The 18631-nt window shown below is 42.6% G+C and overlaps 1 protein-coding gene across 5 annotated transcripts in view; it reads right to left on the bottom strand.

The window, feature by feature from the left end:
• Positions 1–18631, bottom strand: part of LOC130286426 (trichohyalin-like) — a 98093-nt gene that overhangs the window by 25441 nt on the left and 54021 nt on the right. For all 5 annotated transcript variants that reach the window (XR_008847410.1, XM_056537273.1, XM_056537274.1 and 2 more), the window contains 6 exons: positions 15992–16054; positions 15535–15630; positions 15069–15170; positions 10567–10749; positions 7781–7912; positions 3683–3912 (listed from right to left, as the gene is read on the bottom strand). Coding sequence is in view for 4 of the 5 variants with exons in the window: in XM_056537273.1 (XP_056393248.1) it covers positions 3683–3912; positions 7781–7912; positions 10567–10749; positions 15069–15170; positions 15535–15630; positions 15992–16054 (806 nt within the window). In the remaining variant the exon portion in view is untranslated. The remainder of the gene's footprint in view (positions 1–3682; positions 3913–7780; positions 7913–10566; positions 10750–15068; positions 15171–15534; positions 15631–15991; positions 16055–18631) is intronic.

The raw sequence follows: 18631 nt of genomic DNA, 5'->3' as shown, positions 1-18631 counted from the left end.
GAACGTAACAGGAGAAAAAGACTGAGATTCACACCAACGAAAATAAGACCACCAGGTATGGTGGTAAATCTTCGCAGAGGAGGGCTTGTGCGCCCTGGGCATGGTGCGAATCACTTGGGAAGAAAAACCACGAGCCCTTAGAACCGCGGTCTCAACCGCCACGCCATCAAATGCAGCGACGGTAAATTGAGGTGGCACAGGGGACCTTGAGGGAGGAGATCTAGACGAAGCGGGAGGCTCAGTGGTACGTCGTTCAGAAGTCTGACCACATTGGTGTGGTACGCCCTCCGGGGCCAGTCCAGAGCCACGAGAATGGCGGGGACGCCCTTTGCTTTGAGCTTCCTCAGGACCCTGGGAAGGAGAGGAAGAGGAGGGAAAAGAAAGGGTAGGGCAAAGTCCGACCAAGGGATCACAAGGGCATCCACATCCAGAGCCAAGGGATTCCGAGACTTCATCACAAAGTGAGGAACCTTCTGGTTGTGGCGGGACGCGAAAAGGTCCATGTCAGGAATGCCCCAGAGGTTGCAAATCTCTGCAAACACCTCCGGATGAAGAGACCACTCGCCGGGGTTGGCTGAAGACCAGCTGAGAAAGTCCGCTTCCCAGTTGTTCACTCCCGGAATGTGAATTGCTGAGATGGCCAGAACCCTGAGTTCCGCCCAGAGAAGAATTTTGGTCACCTCGGCCATCAATGCTGAGCTGCGAGTGCCACCCTGGCGATTGATATAGGCTACAGCAGTGGTGTTGTCCGACTGGACACGAACAGGACGGTCCCGAAGAAGGATCTCCCAATGGAGCAGGCAAAGATAGATTGCCCTCAGTTCTAATATGTTGATGGGGAGAAGGGCTTCTCGGGGGACCAAAGGCCTTGGACTGACCCGTCCCAGAAAACACCTCCCCAGCCCGAAAGTCTGGCATCCGTCGTGATGACTTGCCAGTGGAGGGTCAGGAAGGAGCGCCCCTGTAGAAGCAGGGGGGAATGAAGCCACCACAGAAGGGACCTCTGAGGAAGAATGATCCTGCGACACAGTGGAGAGAGACAATGGAGATCTGTCCCACTGGGATAGAATTGCAAGTTGAAGAGGCCTGTAATGAAACTGGGCAAATGGAACGGCCTCCATGGCCGCCACCATCAAACCCAGGACTTCCATGCAAAAGCGAATGGAAACCGGAACAGGGTTCCAAAGTATCCGAACTCCTGACAAAAGAGTCAGCTGCTTGTCCGGTGGAAGCCAAATCCTTTGAGACGCCGTGTCGAACAGGAAAATTAGAGACTGGGTGGGAGAGAGGTTGTACTTGTCCTGATTGACCATCCAGCCGAAACGAGACAAGGCCTGAAGGGGAAGACTGAGAGACTCCAGATTCTGGGCCCTGGTTGGAGCCTTGATCAGGAGTCATCTAAGTAAGAAATCACGGAGAGACCTCTCGTCCGTTAAAGGGCGATCACTGGCGCCAGGACCTTGGTGAAGAACCTCGGAGCAGTGGCCAGACTGAAAGGAAGAGCCACAAACTGAAAAAGGCCTTTTGGAACTGCAAAGCAGAGATACTGCTGATGTCCTGGAAATATTGGAATGTGGAGGTAGGGATCCCTGATGTCCACCGAAGAAAGAAATTCTCTTTGAACCATGGACGCCACAACCGAACCGAGAGACTCCATGCAGAAATGACGGAGGAGAAGATGTTGATTGGGGTGCTTCAGATCTAGGATTGGGTGCACGGAACCCCCTTTCTTGGGGACCATGAAGAGGTTGGAATAAAAACCTCAAAAAAGCTCCTTGGGAGGAACAGGAACGATTACTCCCTGGATGAGAAGGGACTGGAGTGCGCCCCGAAAAGCCTTTGCCAGAGAGGGGGAGCGGGGACCCGGGAACGAAAAAAGCAATCCCATGGAAGGGAGGCAAACTCGATCCGGTATCCGTTGGATACCACATCCCTGACCCAGGAGTCCTGCATGTGAGCAGACCAGACGTCCCGGAAGAGCAACAAACAACCTCCCACCCAAGAAAAATCTGTGGGTGGGGGCGTCCCTTCAGGCAGAGGTAGGTTTTTGGGTGCCCGCTTTGGCCGCAAAACGTCCGGAACGGTTGTCCATTTCCAGGAGGGACGGGTCTGGAATGAGGGAGCCTTCTTGTCCCGCAAAGGCGCCTGTCTGGATCCCCTATTGGAACCAAACACCTGAAAGGACCAAAAGGAGGTCGACTTTCGACGGGAAGCAGTACTGCGAGCCTTATTTTGAGGAAACAAGGAACTTTTACCACCCGTCGCCTCTGAGATAATCTCATCTAGGCGTTTACCAAACAGCCGAGAACCAGTAAAAGGAAGCTCAGTCAGACAGGAGGGGAAGAGTTCAGGACCAATGAAAAACGTGGCCCGGATTTGAGGCTAGGGCGCCTCTCATTGGTCTTAAGGGCAGACTGCCACGCGTGCAGAGCGCTGATTGGCAGATAAGCCGGGTGAATTTGCGGGTCTGCATTTGATAGGAAAGGAACCCCGCTGGCCGTAAGTGGGCGGAGCTAAAGCTGAGCAGGAGCCCGCGGCCGTTATGATTAAACACAACTGCGCCATAATGGAGCCCCAAGAAAGAAACAGAGCGCACAGAAAATGCTGCCGGCAGCGCGTGAACACTGTGCTCTGGTCGCCTAGCATATATGCGACCGAAGTAGGGGAGCCGGCGCCAGCCCGTGAGTGAAGGGAGGCTGTCGGCGGTGCGCGGCCACCGAAGAATGAATGAAGCCCTGCGCTCCCATAGAGAGATACGTGCCAGCATCTGCACACAGGCAGCGCCGGTAAGAGTGAGGGAAGGGAAACTAACAGTCCTACACCACTGAATAATACAGTCCTACAACACAGAATAATAGAGAAAACCCTCCCCATGTTGAGATAAATAGGGCAGGGATCCCTTAGCAAAAATAAACAGGAATGGGCTCCAGAAAGGGGTCTCCAGAGGTTGAAAATTCCTGTAACCTGAAAGAAAGAGGGGAGAAAATACTCACCTTAGTCTGAAGAACTTACCTAATGAAGTCTTCAGTCAGCTTTGGTCACCTGCATCATGCCGGGCTGTAACAGCAAGACAAGCAGGGAAGGTGGGGGACCCGGAACCATGAGGTACAACCCCAGGCGCTGACCATTAAGGAGAAGGGGTTGACAGTACATCCACGATGTCTGTGCCCCTTCAATCGTAAATGGGGAAACAGTGAACGCTATGTTCCTGAGTCCCTGAGTCCCCACCTGAAAACAAGGAAAATAAAAGGGAGAGAAAATTCTAACTATACGTCCCTAATCTTAAAAAATAATTCAACGGGTCTGGAGAACACCAAACCAGTGTCTGCCTCCTACAGACAATAAGCTAAAACTGATTATCTCAGGTGCCTGTAGGCAGGTATATCCTGCTGGGAGGGGCCGAATTTTTTTGTTACCATAGTGTCAAGCCAGCCTAGTGACAGCAGCATATCCCCTAAGGTCTGTGTCCCCCAATGGAGCCGATAGAGAGAAAAAATTTCCACTGGAGTACCCCTTTAACACTATAAAAGATGTCCTGTAGCAGTGCATTAAACATCTTACTTTCTGAGCTAGAGTAACCTAAAATGCTGTAATGTGTATATAAAATCACTGCTCTTTATGCTGCCCATAATACCATCTACGAATCTTCAGGTTTCTCAATGATCTGTGTGCTGCCACTTACCCATGGCTGCTTCGTGATGGACTTTGTACTTTAGACCTCCCGGGAATGCACTGCATGCGTTCACAAGCTGCATTGATCTCCCTGGCAAGGGCCCTTTCTGCTCGCTCTGCCTGGGCCATTGCCTCTCGCTCTCTGAAAATTGATTCATTCTTTTCAGCCCTTAGCTCATGCTGCTCCTCTTCCATTTGCTGCAGCCGCTGCTTCAGACGCTCAATGTCCCGCTCTTTTTCCTAAATAATTAACAAATAACTTAGTACATTGATAATTCAATACTTTCATCTAGGTCACTGGTGATTTTTCTGAAAGTAAATCTCATATAATGAATGAAAAATGAGTATTAAAGAAGTTAACTGAGCATGCAAAGTGAAATCTTTTTAACTCTGGCTATCACTGTCCTACAGGATGAAGGTAATTTTTACCAGTCAGGAAGAAGGGAGGCCTCTAGATCAATATATTACAACTTTATTAGTATAAATCTACTGTGTCTGTAAATATGAAAAAATGAAATGCTTAGGGACAGACTCTACAATATTTAATGGCAATAAGGGTTAGGTATCTGACCAGGAGTGGTGATGGTAAGATATAGTGGTAGGGTGAGAGAAGAGTGAGGGGGAGAGAACACATCAGTACAGGGCAGGGAGAGGGAATGGCAGTGCTGGAGTGCAGAGAGAATAAGCAGCCTATAACTGCTGGGGCCTCAGGAGACTGGGAAATCTGTGTGGCACTCTGCAGTATGCATGCTACTAAGCTTACCCAGTCTTCTGAAGAGCTACCTCCAATATGGCTGCTATATCAGACAGAAATTCTCTCCAGAAGACTGGGAAAACTAGGAAAGTACAGTGAGCCCTGCACAGTGTACTGCATGCTACCCAGTACACTGGGAAAGCTGGGTGGCAGGCAGTACACAGTGAAAAGCTCAAGGCACTCAGCCAGCTTTCCCAGTCTCTATCTATATATCTATATATATATCTATATCTGTGCTAGGGTCCCATCCTAAATGAGGCCACCTCCCCGTGGTGGATGGGGGATACGTTTTAATTAAAAAGAGCCTCAATTTTTTGACCAATGTGTGCTGCTGCAATCCTCTTTTTTTGTATACTCTATATCTATATATATCTCATTGTTCCCTGGGCAACGCCGGGTACTCAGCTAGTTATTTCAATACATGAAAACACATATTATTACCAGAAGAAGATAAACAGGAATAATGGACTCTGGTGGTAAAAAATAAACAAATGCACAAATATTCTATAAAATAGTTATCCAACATAAGGTGACTTTAGTAAATAACGTAAAACTGTAGTGCAATATAACTTATCTCCTATGCGAAGGATAGGGGATAAGTTACAGATCGCAGTGGAACCGACCTCTGTCGCCTGTACCGGTCTGCAGCAATCTGCAGGAAGTGCCTTGTCGTCCCCAGCAGGAACGGAACGCCCCTGTCCAGCATACTGCCGCGACCCTGTACAAGAGATTATGGGGTCCCAGTGGTCAGACCTCCTGCGATCTATAGGTGATAAGTTATATTGCAATACAGTTCTCCTTTAAGTGTCATACAGTAATGGACATCCTTATCAAGGATCTGTGCTTGTGTTGATGGTAAATGGCCACACTGCTGACTTGTTTTTTTAACTAGCTACTTCCTGTTTCTGTGGCCTCCCTCAGACTACAATCTCCAGGATCCTTTGTATTAAGATGGGAGGTGACTTATTTCCCTCTCATACATAAGTCGCCCCACCCTGACACTGCACAACCTGACACACAAGCTGTGCATCTGTGTGATGAAGAATGCACGCACGCACATGTGGGCTGGTAATGTCATCAGGGGGCTGACTTCATACACAACAGACAAGCAGCTAAGCCCTCTTTTCCTACCTGACTTGTTATATATTTTCTTGGACCACACAGCAAGCTGGAAAAGGTCTGGGACAACACTATTTCACCAGTTATAAGAGTGGTATAGCACAGAATAATGCATTACAATTACACACGATACCAAATATCTATGCATAATATAACATCATTTACAAATACGCATTCATTGAACAATATATATATATATACATTGAAAGGCTGGTAGCCAAAATAAACTGCTACTAGAAAAAAGTATAACTCAATATATAACCGCTTAAGTAATAATATTTGGGGCCAGTAAACAGAATGGGTATATGAACAATGAATAGTAGCCTTATATTGCACATGGTGCCATTATCATACATGAACAACTGTCCAAAATGCAGATAAAGTTATAAAGTGCTAGTGTGCCAAATAAGAAAACAAAAGGCAAAGGGAGAGGGATTCATGAAAACATGCCCATGGTAGACTGTGACATCAGGCAAAGGACCCATATTTGTAATTGTTGTTCTATACATAGGCATTTGGTATTGTGTAATTAGAATACATTAGGCATATTTTGACAACTGAAGTCCATAATTCCTGTTTATCTCTTACAGGTAATAACATGTATTTTAATGTAAAGAAAAGGGATGGAATTGTTTGAGTCGTCTTTCTGATGACTATAAAAAAAATCAAAAAAAGTATTCAGCAAACTATTGCTGAATACATTTAAAATAACAAAAGAAGGATACTACACTTCTACACCCCCATGCAGAGAATGATAAGTTATACTGAATGTGACCACTGAAGTCCCCTCAATGGATGTGGTAGGGACTTAGGCCTGGACCCGGGAACCAGTTATAATTTCCCTGCAGGAATGCATGGGGATTGAAAAGGCAATTACAACTACCTTTGTAATGTTACAATTTATGTGGGTGGAAGCCCCTTTAACCCCTTAACGACCACGGACGTAAATGTACGTCCTGGTTTGGCGGGACTTCCCGCACCAGGACGTACATTTACGTCCTGTGCATGACTGCGAGCATCGGAAGGGTGCTCGCGTCATACACGGCAGGTTCCGGCTGCTAGCAGCAGCCGGGGACCCGCCGGTAATGGCTGACATCCGCGATCGCGCGGATGTCCGCCATTAACCCCTCCGATGTCGTGATCAATACAGATCACGGCATCTTGATTGGATGATCGGATCCCCGCAGCGCTGCCGCGGGGATCCGATCATCCAGCATGAAAGCCGGATGTCCCCTTACCTAGCTCCGCCCGTCTCCCGGGGTCTTCTGCTCTGGTCTGCGATCGTGCAGACCAGAGCAGAAGATCACCGATAATACTGAGCAGTGCTGTGTCCTTTGCATAGCACTGCACAGTATTAGAAATCAAACGATTGCTATAGATAGTCCCCTATGGGGACATAAAAAGTGTAAAAAAAAAAGAGTTGAAAATTTTTAAAATAAAAAGTAAAAAAAAATTCAAAATCCCCCTCCCCCAATAAAAATGAAAATTGTCAGTTTTTCCCATTTTACCCCCAAAAAGCGTAAATTTTTTTTTTAATAAACATATTTGGTATCGCCGCATGCGTAAATGTCCGAACTATCAAAATATAATGTTAATGATCCCATACGGTGAATGGCGTAAACGTAAAAAATCCTGCTTTTTTGTCACATTTTATTTAAAAAAAATTAATAAAAAATGATGTAAAAGTTTTATACATGCAAATGTACAGATGACGGCGCAGAAAATGAGCCCTCACACCACCCTATATACGGAAAAATGAAAAAGTTATAGGTGGTCAAAATAGGGCGATTTTAGATTACTGATTTTGTACAAAAAGTTTTAGATTTTTTTTAAGCGGTACAAAAATATAAAAGTATCTAGCCATGGGTATCATTTTAATCGTATTGACCCACAGAATAAAGAACACATGTCATTTTTACCGTAAAGTGTACAGTGTGAAAACAAAAGCCTCCAAAATGTGCAAAATTTCGGTTTTCATTTAAATTTCTTCCCTAAAAAAAATTTTTTTGGGTTCGCCGTACATTTTAAGGTAAAATGAGAGGTTTCATTACAAAGTACAATTGGTCACGCAAAAAACAAGCCCTTATAAGGGTCTGTAGATGGAAATATAAAGGAGTTATGGATTTTAGAAAGCGAGGAGGGAAAAAACTAAAACGCAAAAAAAAAAGTGGCCTGGTCCTGGAGGTGAAAATGGGCTTGGTCATTAAGGGGTTAATATCAGCTGTCCAATCATACTTGTTCAAGTTCTTGCTCGAGTCTCCTCATCTCCTCTTGCTTTTCTTCTTTTAGGATAGCACGTTGTTCATCTAAAGCTTCTTGCTTCTCACGCTGTAGAGAACGCTGGTGAATTTCATGCTCCTGAATTATCTGTGAAAGAAAATTTACTGAATCATTATTAGGCTAATATGTGGAGGTACAGTGTTTTGTAATCTTGTTAAGTATAATTACCACAGCGCAGGTAGTAGTAAGACCTAAGCTTTTAATATGCAATGTTAGGCTGCATTCACACCTTGTTTTCAGCCTACACTTGGGGAGGGGAAAACTGGGCCCTCCCGTACCCCAGCTGGACCGGCTTTTACTTTAATGAGCTGAACGGTGTCAAACGGTGACTCCGGTCGGCTCATTTTTGACCCGTATCCGTTTTTTTGACCGGACCTAAAACCGGATACGGGTCAAAAATGAGCAGATTGGAGTCACCGTTTGACTCCGGTCGGTTCACTCAGGTGACTGGATTTCAGTGCTGATCCGGCTGGGGTACGGAAGCACTCGGTTTTCCCGTCCCCCAGCCGGATACGGCAACCGCAGGCTGAAAACTAGGTGTGAATGCAGCCTTAAAGAGGTATTTCATGTTACAAAGTGATGGCATATCACTAGATCCTGAAAATAAAGGGGTCTCAGTGCTGATGTAGTGCTGAAGTTTCCTCTGCACAACTGTGTTCTTATCTGAATAGGGCTGTATCAAAAGTCAGTGAGGTGATTTGAACACATTGGTTTTTACCGCTTATTCTGTATTGACACTTTCCAAAAAATTAAAGCCTTCGAGTTTCTTGACTTCGCTGGATTGTTAAGACTTTACCGTGCTTGAGGCAAGAAAGCTGAGTGATCAATGAGAGGGATTTCTGTGCTGGAATAAACTTTGTCTTTTTGTACCACAGTTCCCCTGCCTGCATATCCGGTACTGCTGTTTAAGAAAAAACATTAATGGGGGGGGGGGGGGGGGCGCAGCACTACACCAGCACTAGGACCCCTTTATTCTCCAGATTAGTGGGTGTTTCAGAGGTTATATGCCTTTATTTAAAACAACTTTTTACATGTTGCCCACGCGTCAAAGGTTTTGATCGCATCGGGTCTCACTCCTGGCTACGAATGAAGAAAGATTGGATCTGGACCTGAATGGAAGCATACAAAGGATTACATTGATCAGAATTCCCATGGTGTGACATTTTTTATCTAAAGTGAATAATTTATTAGGCTGCCCTAGTCATGAATATTACCATAACAGGTCTGAATAGCTTTTATACTAAACAGCACAAAAATATTGTGTTATGTACCATAACACAAACAAGAGACAAGCGCACAGCCTAAGACATAATGCAAACAGGTCAGTTACTCATCAGTAGTGAATTACCATAACCACTATAATAAAATGAAATGAACCAACAAATAATCACCATTCTGCTCCAACAAAGTCAGAAGAAAACCACCAAAATACACTGGGGCAGATTTGCTATTGCCAGACTTACATGACTCACTCCACATTTATTATGAAATTTGGGCACCTGATGTTTTAAGCACTTATGAGCCTCTTTCTATGATGACCTGGTTTAGCAGAAAGTGGGTGTGGCTTCACAAAGAAGGGGCGTGGCTTGTGTGCAACTCCATGCACAAAAATTGTGGCACTTTGAAGTAAACAAAGCCAACTGATAACTGGTCTAAACATAGACTAGATGGTCTAAAGATGTGCAAGATTTCTCAAACGGTATGATCTACTGTGATAAATCTGGAGCCTTTTTAGGTTTAGATTAGTCTAGGTCTGCACAGTTTAACTATTAGACAGTATTAGTACTGGGCCAATGTATCATTATTCTGTATATATATCAATATCGCATGTGCACATCAAATAAAAAAAAGAGAAGAAAAACAAAAACACAACTATTGTGTGGGTAAGTAACATGAAAGAGCATCTATACATATGGTAATGATAATCCCCCGTCCACTAGATTTGCCACAAATTTAAAGTACATAACTTTAAAGGGTCCCTACTAAGTTCAATTCGAGCCCGTTCCTTAAATTAAGTGTGGAGTGGTGCAGTCCACGATGGGCGGCACAGTTACTGATAACTGTATGGTATCCAGCGAGTTCCGTGCACTAGCCCACGCCAAATTAATTGGACTTGTGTACGAAACTCAGAGGGCTTCATATTGCTGCCTTGTTACCGCTCCACTTCATACCTGATCTGAAGAACAGGTGGGAGTTGATATTTGAAGGTCCACTTTAAACACCGCAGGAGGAGAAAAGTAAAAACCTGTCTCTGTATGCTGCTTCACTTTAGAATATAATGTTGCTATGTGACAGAAGGAATGAGGAGGCATTGGTCTGTAGCATCAATCCAAACAAACTGCCCTTGATGATGGACAGTGACAGATGAGTACAGGGATAACATAAGCTGCCATTCATAGTTGAAACCTGTTAGCTCCACTGATATACTGTATTTGTTTTAGTAAATACAAGATTTCCTTAAACTATAGTGGGTTGTTCCTATTCTACTTGTCAAAAGTGTGTGTGCCTACAGTCTGGTATTGTACTGGAGTAAGTAAGAACATGCCCCCAATTGGTAACACCCAAATGTCAGTTTACATCAGGGAGAAATAAGAAAAGATACTACATGACTGATATATCATGACCAACACAAATATTTACTAAAACAGATATGTCAGGAGAGACGGGTAACAGTCCAGTTATCATCCATTAGCATATGCTGGGCTGTGTGACAATGTATTTTGATAACTGGGCAGCCTTACATTTTGGAAGTCGGCACATTTCTTTTCCAATGTCATAGATGTCCTGCGCTCTCTTTCCAATGCTTCTCGTAGATCTGCCATTTCTTGAAATTTCTCTTCCTCCAACGTGTGCCTTTGTATTTGAAGGGCTTCCCTTTTTTCACTTTCCCACTTTTTCTGCTCTCTTACCAATGTATTGTGCACCTAAAATACAACAAAATGAATTGTACAAATATTCTTTATTAGCCATAATGATTCTGCAAAACTAAAGTACTAAGTAGTAAAGACCTTTATTCTTTAACCCATTCCCTCTCGGGCCATTTTTAATTTTTGCACTTTAGTTTTTTCCTCCTCATCTACTAAAAATCATAACACTTTACATTTTCCACCTACAGACCCATATGAGAGCTTTCTTTTTGCACCACCAATATTACTTTGTAATGCCATTAATCATTTCACCATACAATCTACGGCAAAACCAGAAAAAAAGATTTGTGGGGCAAAATTGAAAAAAAATACCGCCATTTTGTAAATTTTGGGGGCTTCCGATTCTACAAAGTACATTTTTCAGTAAAAATGACACCTTATCTTTATTCTGTAGGTCCATAAGGTTACAAGGATACCCAATTTATATAGGTTTTATTTTACTACTTAAAAAAATTATAACTACATGCACCAAAATTGGTATGTTTAACCTGTTGGGGACCACGGGCGTATGGGTATGCCCTTGCGCCCTGGTGCTTAAGGACCAAGGACATACCTGTGCGCCCGTGAGAATTTTGGTCCCCGCCGATAGCCGCACAGGGATCGGACCGGAATGCCTGCTGAAATCATTCAGCAGGCATCCCGTGCAAATGCCTGGGGGGTCCTGAGACCCCCCCATGCAAATCGCCGATCAGATCAGATCGGCGATTTGTGGCGATTCCAGGCTGATCGGGTCTCTGATGACCCGATAGCCCAGAAAATAGGGATGATCGGAGCTGTAAGAGACAGCTCCAACCATCCTGAAGGATAGGAGTGAGGTGGCAGGGGTGCCACCTCCTCCTACCCCCTGCGATTGCCGGCCGAGTCGGGACTTCACTGCGGCCGGTGATTGGCTGAGTGCAGTATGACTCGCCGACCACCGGCAACCAGGAAGAGGATCACGGCGGAGACCGGAGACGGTTACCGGAGGCCCTGTGGGAGCGAATGAAGGTATGTACATCTTTATTTTATTTTTTTACTGCCGGCAGTATGGGGGACAATTTTTATATTCTGGAGTTCTCCTTTAAAGAGTCTTTTTCCGTTTTTGCATTTTCATTTTTTCCTCATCACCTTCTAAAAATCATAATGCTTTCCATTTTGCACCTAAAAATCCATATTATGGCTTATTTTCTTATTTTTTTCCACCACCAATTCTACTTTGCAGTGACATTTTACCAAAAAATCCACAGCGAAACGGAAAAAAAATTCATTGTGCGACAAAATTGAAGAAAAAATTTCATTTTGTAACTTTTGGGGGCTTCCGTTTCTACCCAGTGCATTTTTCGGTAAAAATGACACCTTATCTTTATTCTATAGGTCCATACGGTTAAAATGATACCCTACTTATATAGGTTTGATTTTGTCGTATAATAATAACTACATGCAGGAAAATGTATACGTTAAAAATGCTCATCTTCTGACCTCTATAACTTTTTTATTTTTCCATGTAGGGGCCGGTATCATATTTTATCGGTACCATTTTTGTATTGATCGGACTTTTTGATCGCTTTTTATTCATTTTTTCATGATATAAAAAGTGACCAAAAATACGCAATTTTGGACTTTGGAATTTTTTTGCGTGTACGCCATTGACCGTGTGGTTTAATTAACAATATATTCTTATAGATCGGACATTTACGCACGCGGCGATACCACATATGTTTATTTTTATTTACACTGTTTTTTGTTTTTTTTATGGGAAAAGGGGGTCATTCAAACTTTTATTAGGGAAGGGGTTAAATGACCTTTATTAAAGGGGTTATCCAGGAAAACACTTTATATATATATATATATATATATATATATATATATATATCAACTGGCTCAAGAAAGTTAAACAGATTTGTAAATTACTTCTATTAAAAAATCTTAAGCCTTTCAGTACTTATGAGCTTCTGAAGTTAAGGTTGTTCATTTCTGTCTAAGTGTTCTCTGATGACACGTGTCTCGGGAACTGCCCAGTTTAGAAGCAAATCCCAATAGCAAACCTCTTCTAAACTGGGCGGTTCCCGAGACACGTGTCATAAGTGAGCACTTAGACAGAAAAAAACAACCTTAACTTCAGAAGCTCATAAGTACTGAAAGGATTAAGATTTTTTAATAGAAGTAATTTACAAATCTGTTTAACTTTCTGGAGCCAGTTGATATATAAAAAAAAAAGTTTTTTCCTGGAATACCCCTTTAACTTTTTTTTCACTTTTTTGCAGTGTTATAGCTCCCACTGCACACACTGATCTTTTACCCTGATCCCTGCAAAGCCATAGCTTTGCATGGATCCGCGTTCTAGGGGCTCGAATGCTCAAGCCTGTAGCTCAGGCTTGGAGCAATCAAACGCCGATCAGACGCAACGGAGCAAGGTAAGGGGGCCTCCGCTCGCCTCCTAGCTGATCGGGACATCACGATTTTATCGCGATAGTCCCGATCAGCCCGACTGAGCAGCCGGGAAGCTTTAACTTTCGTTTTGGATGCGGCAATCAACTTTGATCGCCGCGTCTGAAGGGTTAATAGCGCGCGGCACAACGATCTGTGCCGCACGCTTTTAGCCCAGGGTCCCAGCTATTATTAGCAGCCGGGACCGACCCGATATGATGAGGGGTCACGGCGTGACCCCGTTATAAATACCAAGACCGGGTATGTCCTGCGTCCTTAAGAGTTTAATGCTTAAAGTGACAGTGGTCAGATGTGCAAAAATTGCTCTGGTTCTTAGATTCAAAATGGGCTCGGTCCCCAAGGAGTTAAAATTGAACACTTCTGACCCCTATAACTTTAACATTTTTCCGTATATAGGGATGTATGAGGGCTCATTTTTTGTGCCATGATCTGAAATTTTTATCAGGGCCATTTTTATTTTGATAAGACTTTTTGATCACATGTTTATTCATTTATTTCTAGTATATGAAGTGCCCAAAAATATGCATTTCTGGACTTTTGAATTATTTTTATGCTTGCGCCTTTGACCATGCGGTTTAATTAACATTATATTTTAATAGTTCAGACATTTACGCACGTGACAATACCAAAAATGTTTAGGTTTGGTGTTTTTGGGGGGCAAAATGGGATTAAAAAGGGGTTAATGCATATTTATAAAAAAAAAATTTTTGGACACTTTTTTTTGTCCCCATAGTGGACTATAACATGCAATCTTTAGATTGCATACACTGATCAATGCTTCTCCATAGGATAGCATTGATCAGTGTTATTGCTCCATTACTTCAGCCTGGCAAAGCTGCACGCAAGGCTGGAGCACTGATCGGACGGCAGGAAAGAAGGTAAAATACCTCCCCCCATCCTCTCAGCTGATCGGGATGCAAATGTTTCGCCACGGCAGTCCCAATCAGTCCACTTAGCTAGCCGGGAACGGAATTAACCGCTTTTAGATGCCGTGATCAATTTTGATCGCGGCGTCTAAAGGGTTAATGCCGGACATCACCCCGATCGGCGATGTCCGGCATTAGCTGTGGGTCCGGTTTGCTGATAGCAACTGGGACCCACCGGCTATAATGCGCGCTCACCTGCTGAAAGTTTTAAAGTATTTTTCTTTTATTAGGCAGAAATTTGCCAACCTCTTTAAGGACCGAGCCATATTTCACTGAAACATTTAAAAACACAAGAGGAGTTGTATTTTTCAAAGGCACCATTTTTTCCTGCTGTTTACTGTGCAGTACAATATAATAACCTAACCTTATTCTATGGGTTAGTATGAATATGGCAATACCAATTATAGTCTTTTAAATGTTTTAGCAGTTTTACACAATAAAGTATACTTTACTCAAAGTCTTTTTTATTTTGCTGTATTTCATCTTTATAGTGAACTACTTTTTTAAATATATCTGCGGGTTGGAGTTTTTTTTTGTTTTTTTTTTTTACTCTTTTTTTGTGTTTTCTCTTGGGACTTGAAGCAACAATTTCAACAAACAAACAAAATTTGATCACTTACATGATGCTGTGGTCTGCGCCAGAATTGAAAAAGCCCGACAAACTCTCCATTTTACTCAGATAACCCCAAAAAAGGGGAGTGGTTGTCGGGAAAGGGGGCGTGGCCACAGAAAAGGGGCATGCCCCCAACATATTTACTAAGGTTTCCACATTAAATGTGGTGGATTTGAGCTGAGGAAAACCCTACAGATCAAAGCATGTGTAAAATAAAGCAAAATGTAGGGAAAAGTGCAAAATGTAGGGAAACCTTAGTAAATACCGTGGAAAATAAATTGTAGAGAATCAAAACCCACAAAGAAACCTACACTCCACTCTTAGTAAATCAGGGCCAATATGTCTCCTACCATTTCCCTTGCTTCTTGTTTAAGATCTGCAGCCAGTTTCTTCATTGATTCCTTCTGCAACTTCAGAGCCTCCCTCCATTTTTCAATATCTTTATCTTTAATCTGAATATAAAAGCACAGAATCACTAATAGTAAGAATTAATGGCTATAGCTAAAATTAGAATATAACAATAAACAATGTACTTTTACTAAGAAAATCCATTAGCGAGTATTGTAAGATCTTGCCAGCAATTGAAATAAATGCCTCTCAACCAAAACGAATCCTTTATGCATTGGGGATGTTACTTATTGAAGGGGTTACTTGGAATATGACAAAAAGGGTCTCGGTCAACATTCTTTTTACCCTTGTCTTTCTGCTATGTTCAGCACTGCAGCTCAGCCTGGTTTATTGAACCATATGTAGGTTGAGATACAGCCGGTGAACAATAGTGGGGCTGTTCATTGACATTTCAGGTCATTACATTACCTCTATTGATTTCACTACTTTATCCATTTCTTTTTTTAGAGATTCTGCTTGATCCAGTAGAGCTTTTGCTTTTACTTGTTCCATATTTTCTGCAAACTTCAATAAAAGAACAGTCAGAAACATCATGCACATAGTCAACTGGGAATCATAAAGAGGGGAAATCTGAAGTGTTTTTTTTCCATAGCTTCAACTAAGCAATAAAAATCACAGGATTAGATCTCATTTACTAATGCAGTGAATCCTCTTTAAAAGAAAAAATAAAATAAAGCTACACCCTTATCCAGACCATGTTTTCTGTGATGGATTTTAAAACCACTATGCATTATGCATTGTGGCTATTTTCTTTAAAAAAAAAAACTCCTCTGTAGAAGACAACATTTCAATGCAATTTTGGGTGGTTTCACTGTAATAATATCTTGGTAATGTTGTATTACCTTCTGCAAGATTAGGGGCATACCTGTTGGATTTCCTTTTGTTTTTGGATCTGCATTTCTTCCTTTAGTTTTGAGATATGGAGATCCTGGCAAAATAATTAAAGATAAAATTTTTATTTTTGTAATAAACACACACACATTAGGGTAGGGTCACACATGACATATTTTTCTGCGTATTTGCCTACCCATTGCAATTAATGGGTAGCAAAATCAGCTCATTGACTTATTGACTTCAATGGGTAGGAAAATATGCAGAAAAATCCGATACGTGTGACCCTACCCCAAGCGTATTTTGCTGCGTATTTCAGTGCGTATTTTGCTGCGGATTTTCAGCTGCTCATTTTCTGCTGCTTATTTTCTACAGCTTTTTTTCTGCTGCTTATTTTAGCTGGTAAGTCAATGATAAAATAAGCAGTAGAAAATAAGCAGCTAAAAATAAGCAGCAGAAAATAAAAAGCAGCACATCAGCTGCAGAAAATCCACACAAAAATCTGCTCATGTGCATGAGCCCTAAGGGTACGTATTTTACGCTGTGGATCCGCCGCCGAAGGACCCCTACAGGGTGCCTCAGATGTGCCTGCTCAGCATGGCAATACGTTGCTACGAGCAGACACACTGCTGCAATAAGCAAGTCGCCACACATGCACGGTGTGCTCGCACAGGTTGCGGACACTGCCCCTGATCCCTGAGCTTGACCGAGAGCAGCCGCCATGTGCGAGTATACTGTGCATGCGCGCAGCGACTCGCACATTGCAGTGTGTCTGCTCGTAGTGGCGTATTGCCACATCTAAAGGCACCATGGAGTGGTCCTTCGGTGGCGGATTAGCAGCGTAAAAAATGCTGTGGATCTGCTTGTCTGAACATACCCTTATACTGCATTGTTCACGATTTATATAGAAACAGTCAAAAACAAGTTCAGTAGTAAAATAACCATTACAGTAGTGTAGTTCATTGTTATTTATTTATTTACTTAACTTATTTATTTAAAATACCAATTTAAAGTTTGCTTTTCCAAGACAAGAAAATGACGCTCTAGCCTTATTATAGGACATCGATGACAGGTAATAGGTGTCAGACCCTAGGAACCTCCACCAATTAGCAGGATGAAAGGATTGTATAAGTAAGTGATATGACACCTTTTTATACACAGCAGCAGGTCTGTGAATGTGGCTGTGCCTGGTCTGGGTACATTTAGATTAGTGGTGCTATGCTGCAGTATCATGCTCTGTAGAATGTACACCATCAGTGTCTTAGTTCTTGAAAGAAATTGCTTTATTTTAGATCGTTAGTCTTTAGAGCAATTAGTGGACAGTAACTAACTCTATCCAGGTTACTGGTAAAGGAGTCAGGAGAAGTAATAAACACCAACAGAATTTGAATTCCTGCTGGACATTTAAGAAAACACCCCAATTTGCACAAGAAAGCCCACAAAACCTACCAATAATGTCAATTTGAGGCACATTATATAAACACTGGGGGGTATTTATCAATTTTGCCTGTTGACAGTTTCTTTTTACCCTTTTTTTTTCACTTTGGTTTTCGTGGACATGCACCAAATTTATCATTTGGTCATAGTTGTTAGTAATTTTGGCTCAAATGTTGAAATCAGCTGTTCACAGCGCCTTTTACACAGAACTTACCGCCACAGAGGACGCGTATTTTACCCCTTGTGCAGCCATTTCGGAGTCCCTCCTGCAGTATATCAGCAAGCGACATGAGGTATTTCTTTTGTGGGGTTTATAGCCACCATGTGAAATGGATTTTATTTTCAACTTGGGTAGTTTATTTTTGTTACTTTAGTGCAGTGGTCTTCAACCTGCGGACCTCCAGATGTTGCAAAACTACAATTCCCAGCATGTCCGGACAGCCGTTGGCTGTCCGGGCATGCTGGGAGTTGTAGTTTTGCAACATCTGGAGGTCCGCAGGTTGGAGACCACTGCTTTAGTGCTTACCTTTCCTGAACCTGTGTGGCCATGTCCAATGTTGGCTCAACGGAGGGTGAAGGTTCCTCAGAGACAACTATGTCGCAGGATAGTAATGAGAAGCCCTGGAGGCGTCGCTGCTTTCCCAAAAAAAAATTTTTAAGTATTTTGACGCCTTTACATTTTCAGACATTGCTATGTGTGTTTTCCATGTGCAACATTTCTTGGCGGTGATTTGCGCCCAAAAAAACCCTAAAGGCGCAAAATGATGAATTACTGACTAAAGTTAAAATCACACACAGGACCGTGTGATTTTGATAAAGTTGTAAAAATGACAGTGGAGAAAATGCGCCAAACTTTGGCGCAAAAAGACACTGCGCCAAAGTTACGTTAAAAAAAGACACAAATCCTTTGATAAACACCCCCCACTATCCCTTTTTAGTTCCATTAAATGGGACAGTTGATAGGTATGAAAATGTTAAATAAAGGGATATTTCTAACTTGCAACATAATCTCCTGTTCATAGGATTGGAAATAACAATTTGATTGTGGGGTCTGTCTTTCGAATGAATGGAGTGTACTGCACATGCACAGCTGGTGCTCCATTCATTCTCCATAGAGCTTTTTACCATTGCCAAGCTCAAATCCTGTAAATAGGGAATATCCCTTTAAACATACACATATCATCATGAGTTATGACATAAATGGGGAGATTTGTCACAAAGGAAGGAACAGTGGAGT

Source organism: Hyla sarda, chromosome 1 (assembly GCF_029499605.1).
Source record: "Hyla sarda isolate aHylSar1 chromosome 1, aHylSar1.hap1, whole genome shotgun sequence".
In the NCBI taxonomy this organism is placed as follows: domain Eukaryota; kingdom Metazoa; phylum Chordata; class Amphibia; order Anura; family Hylidae; genus Hyla; species Hyla sarda.
Note: the sequence above shows the minus strand (reverse complement) of the source record. Positions and strands in the feature narration are given on the sequence as shown.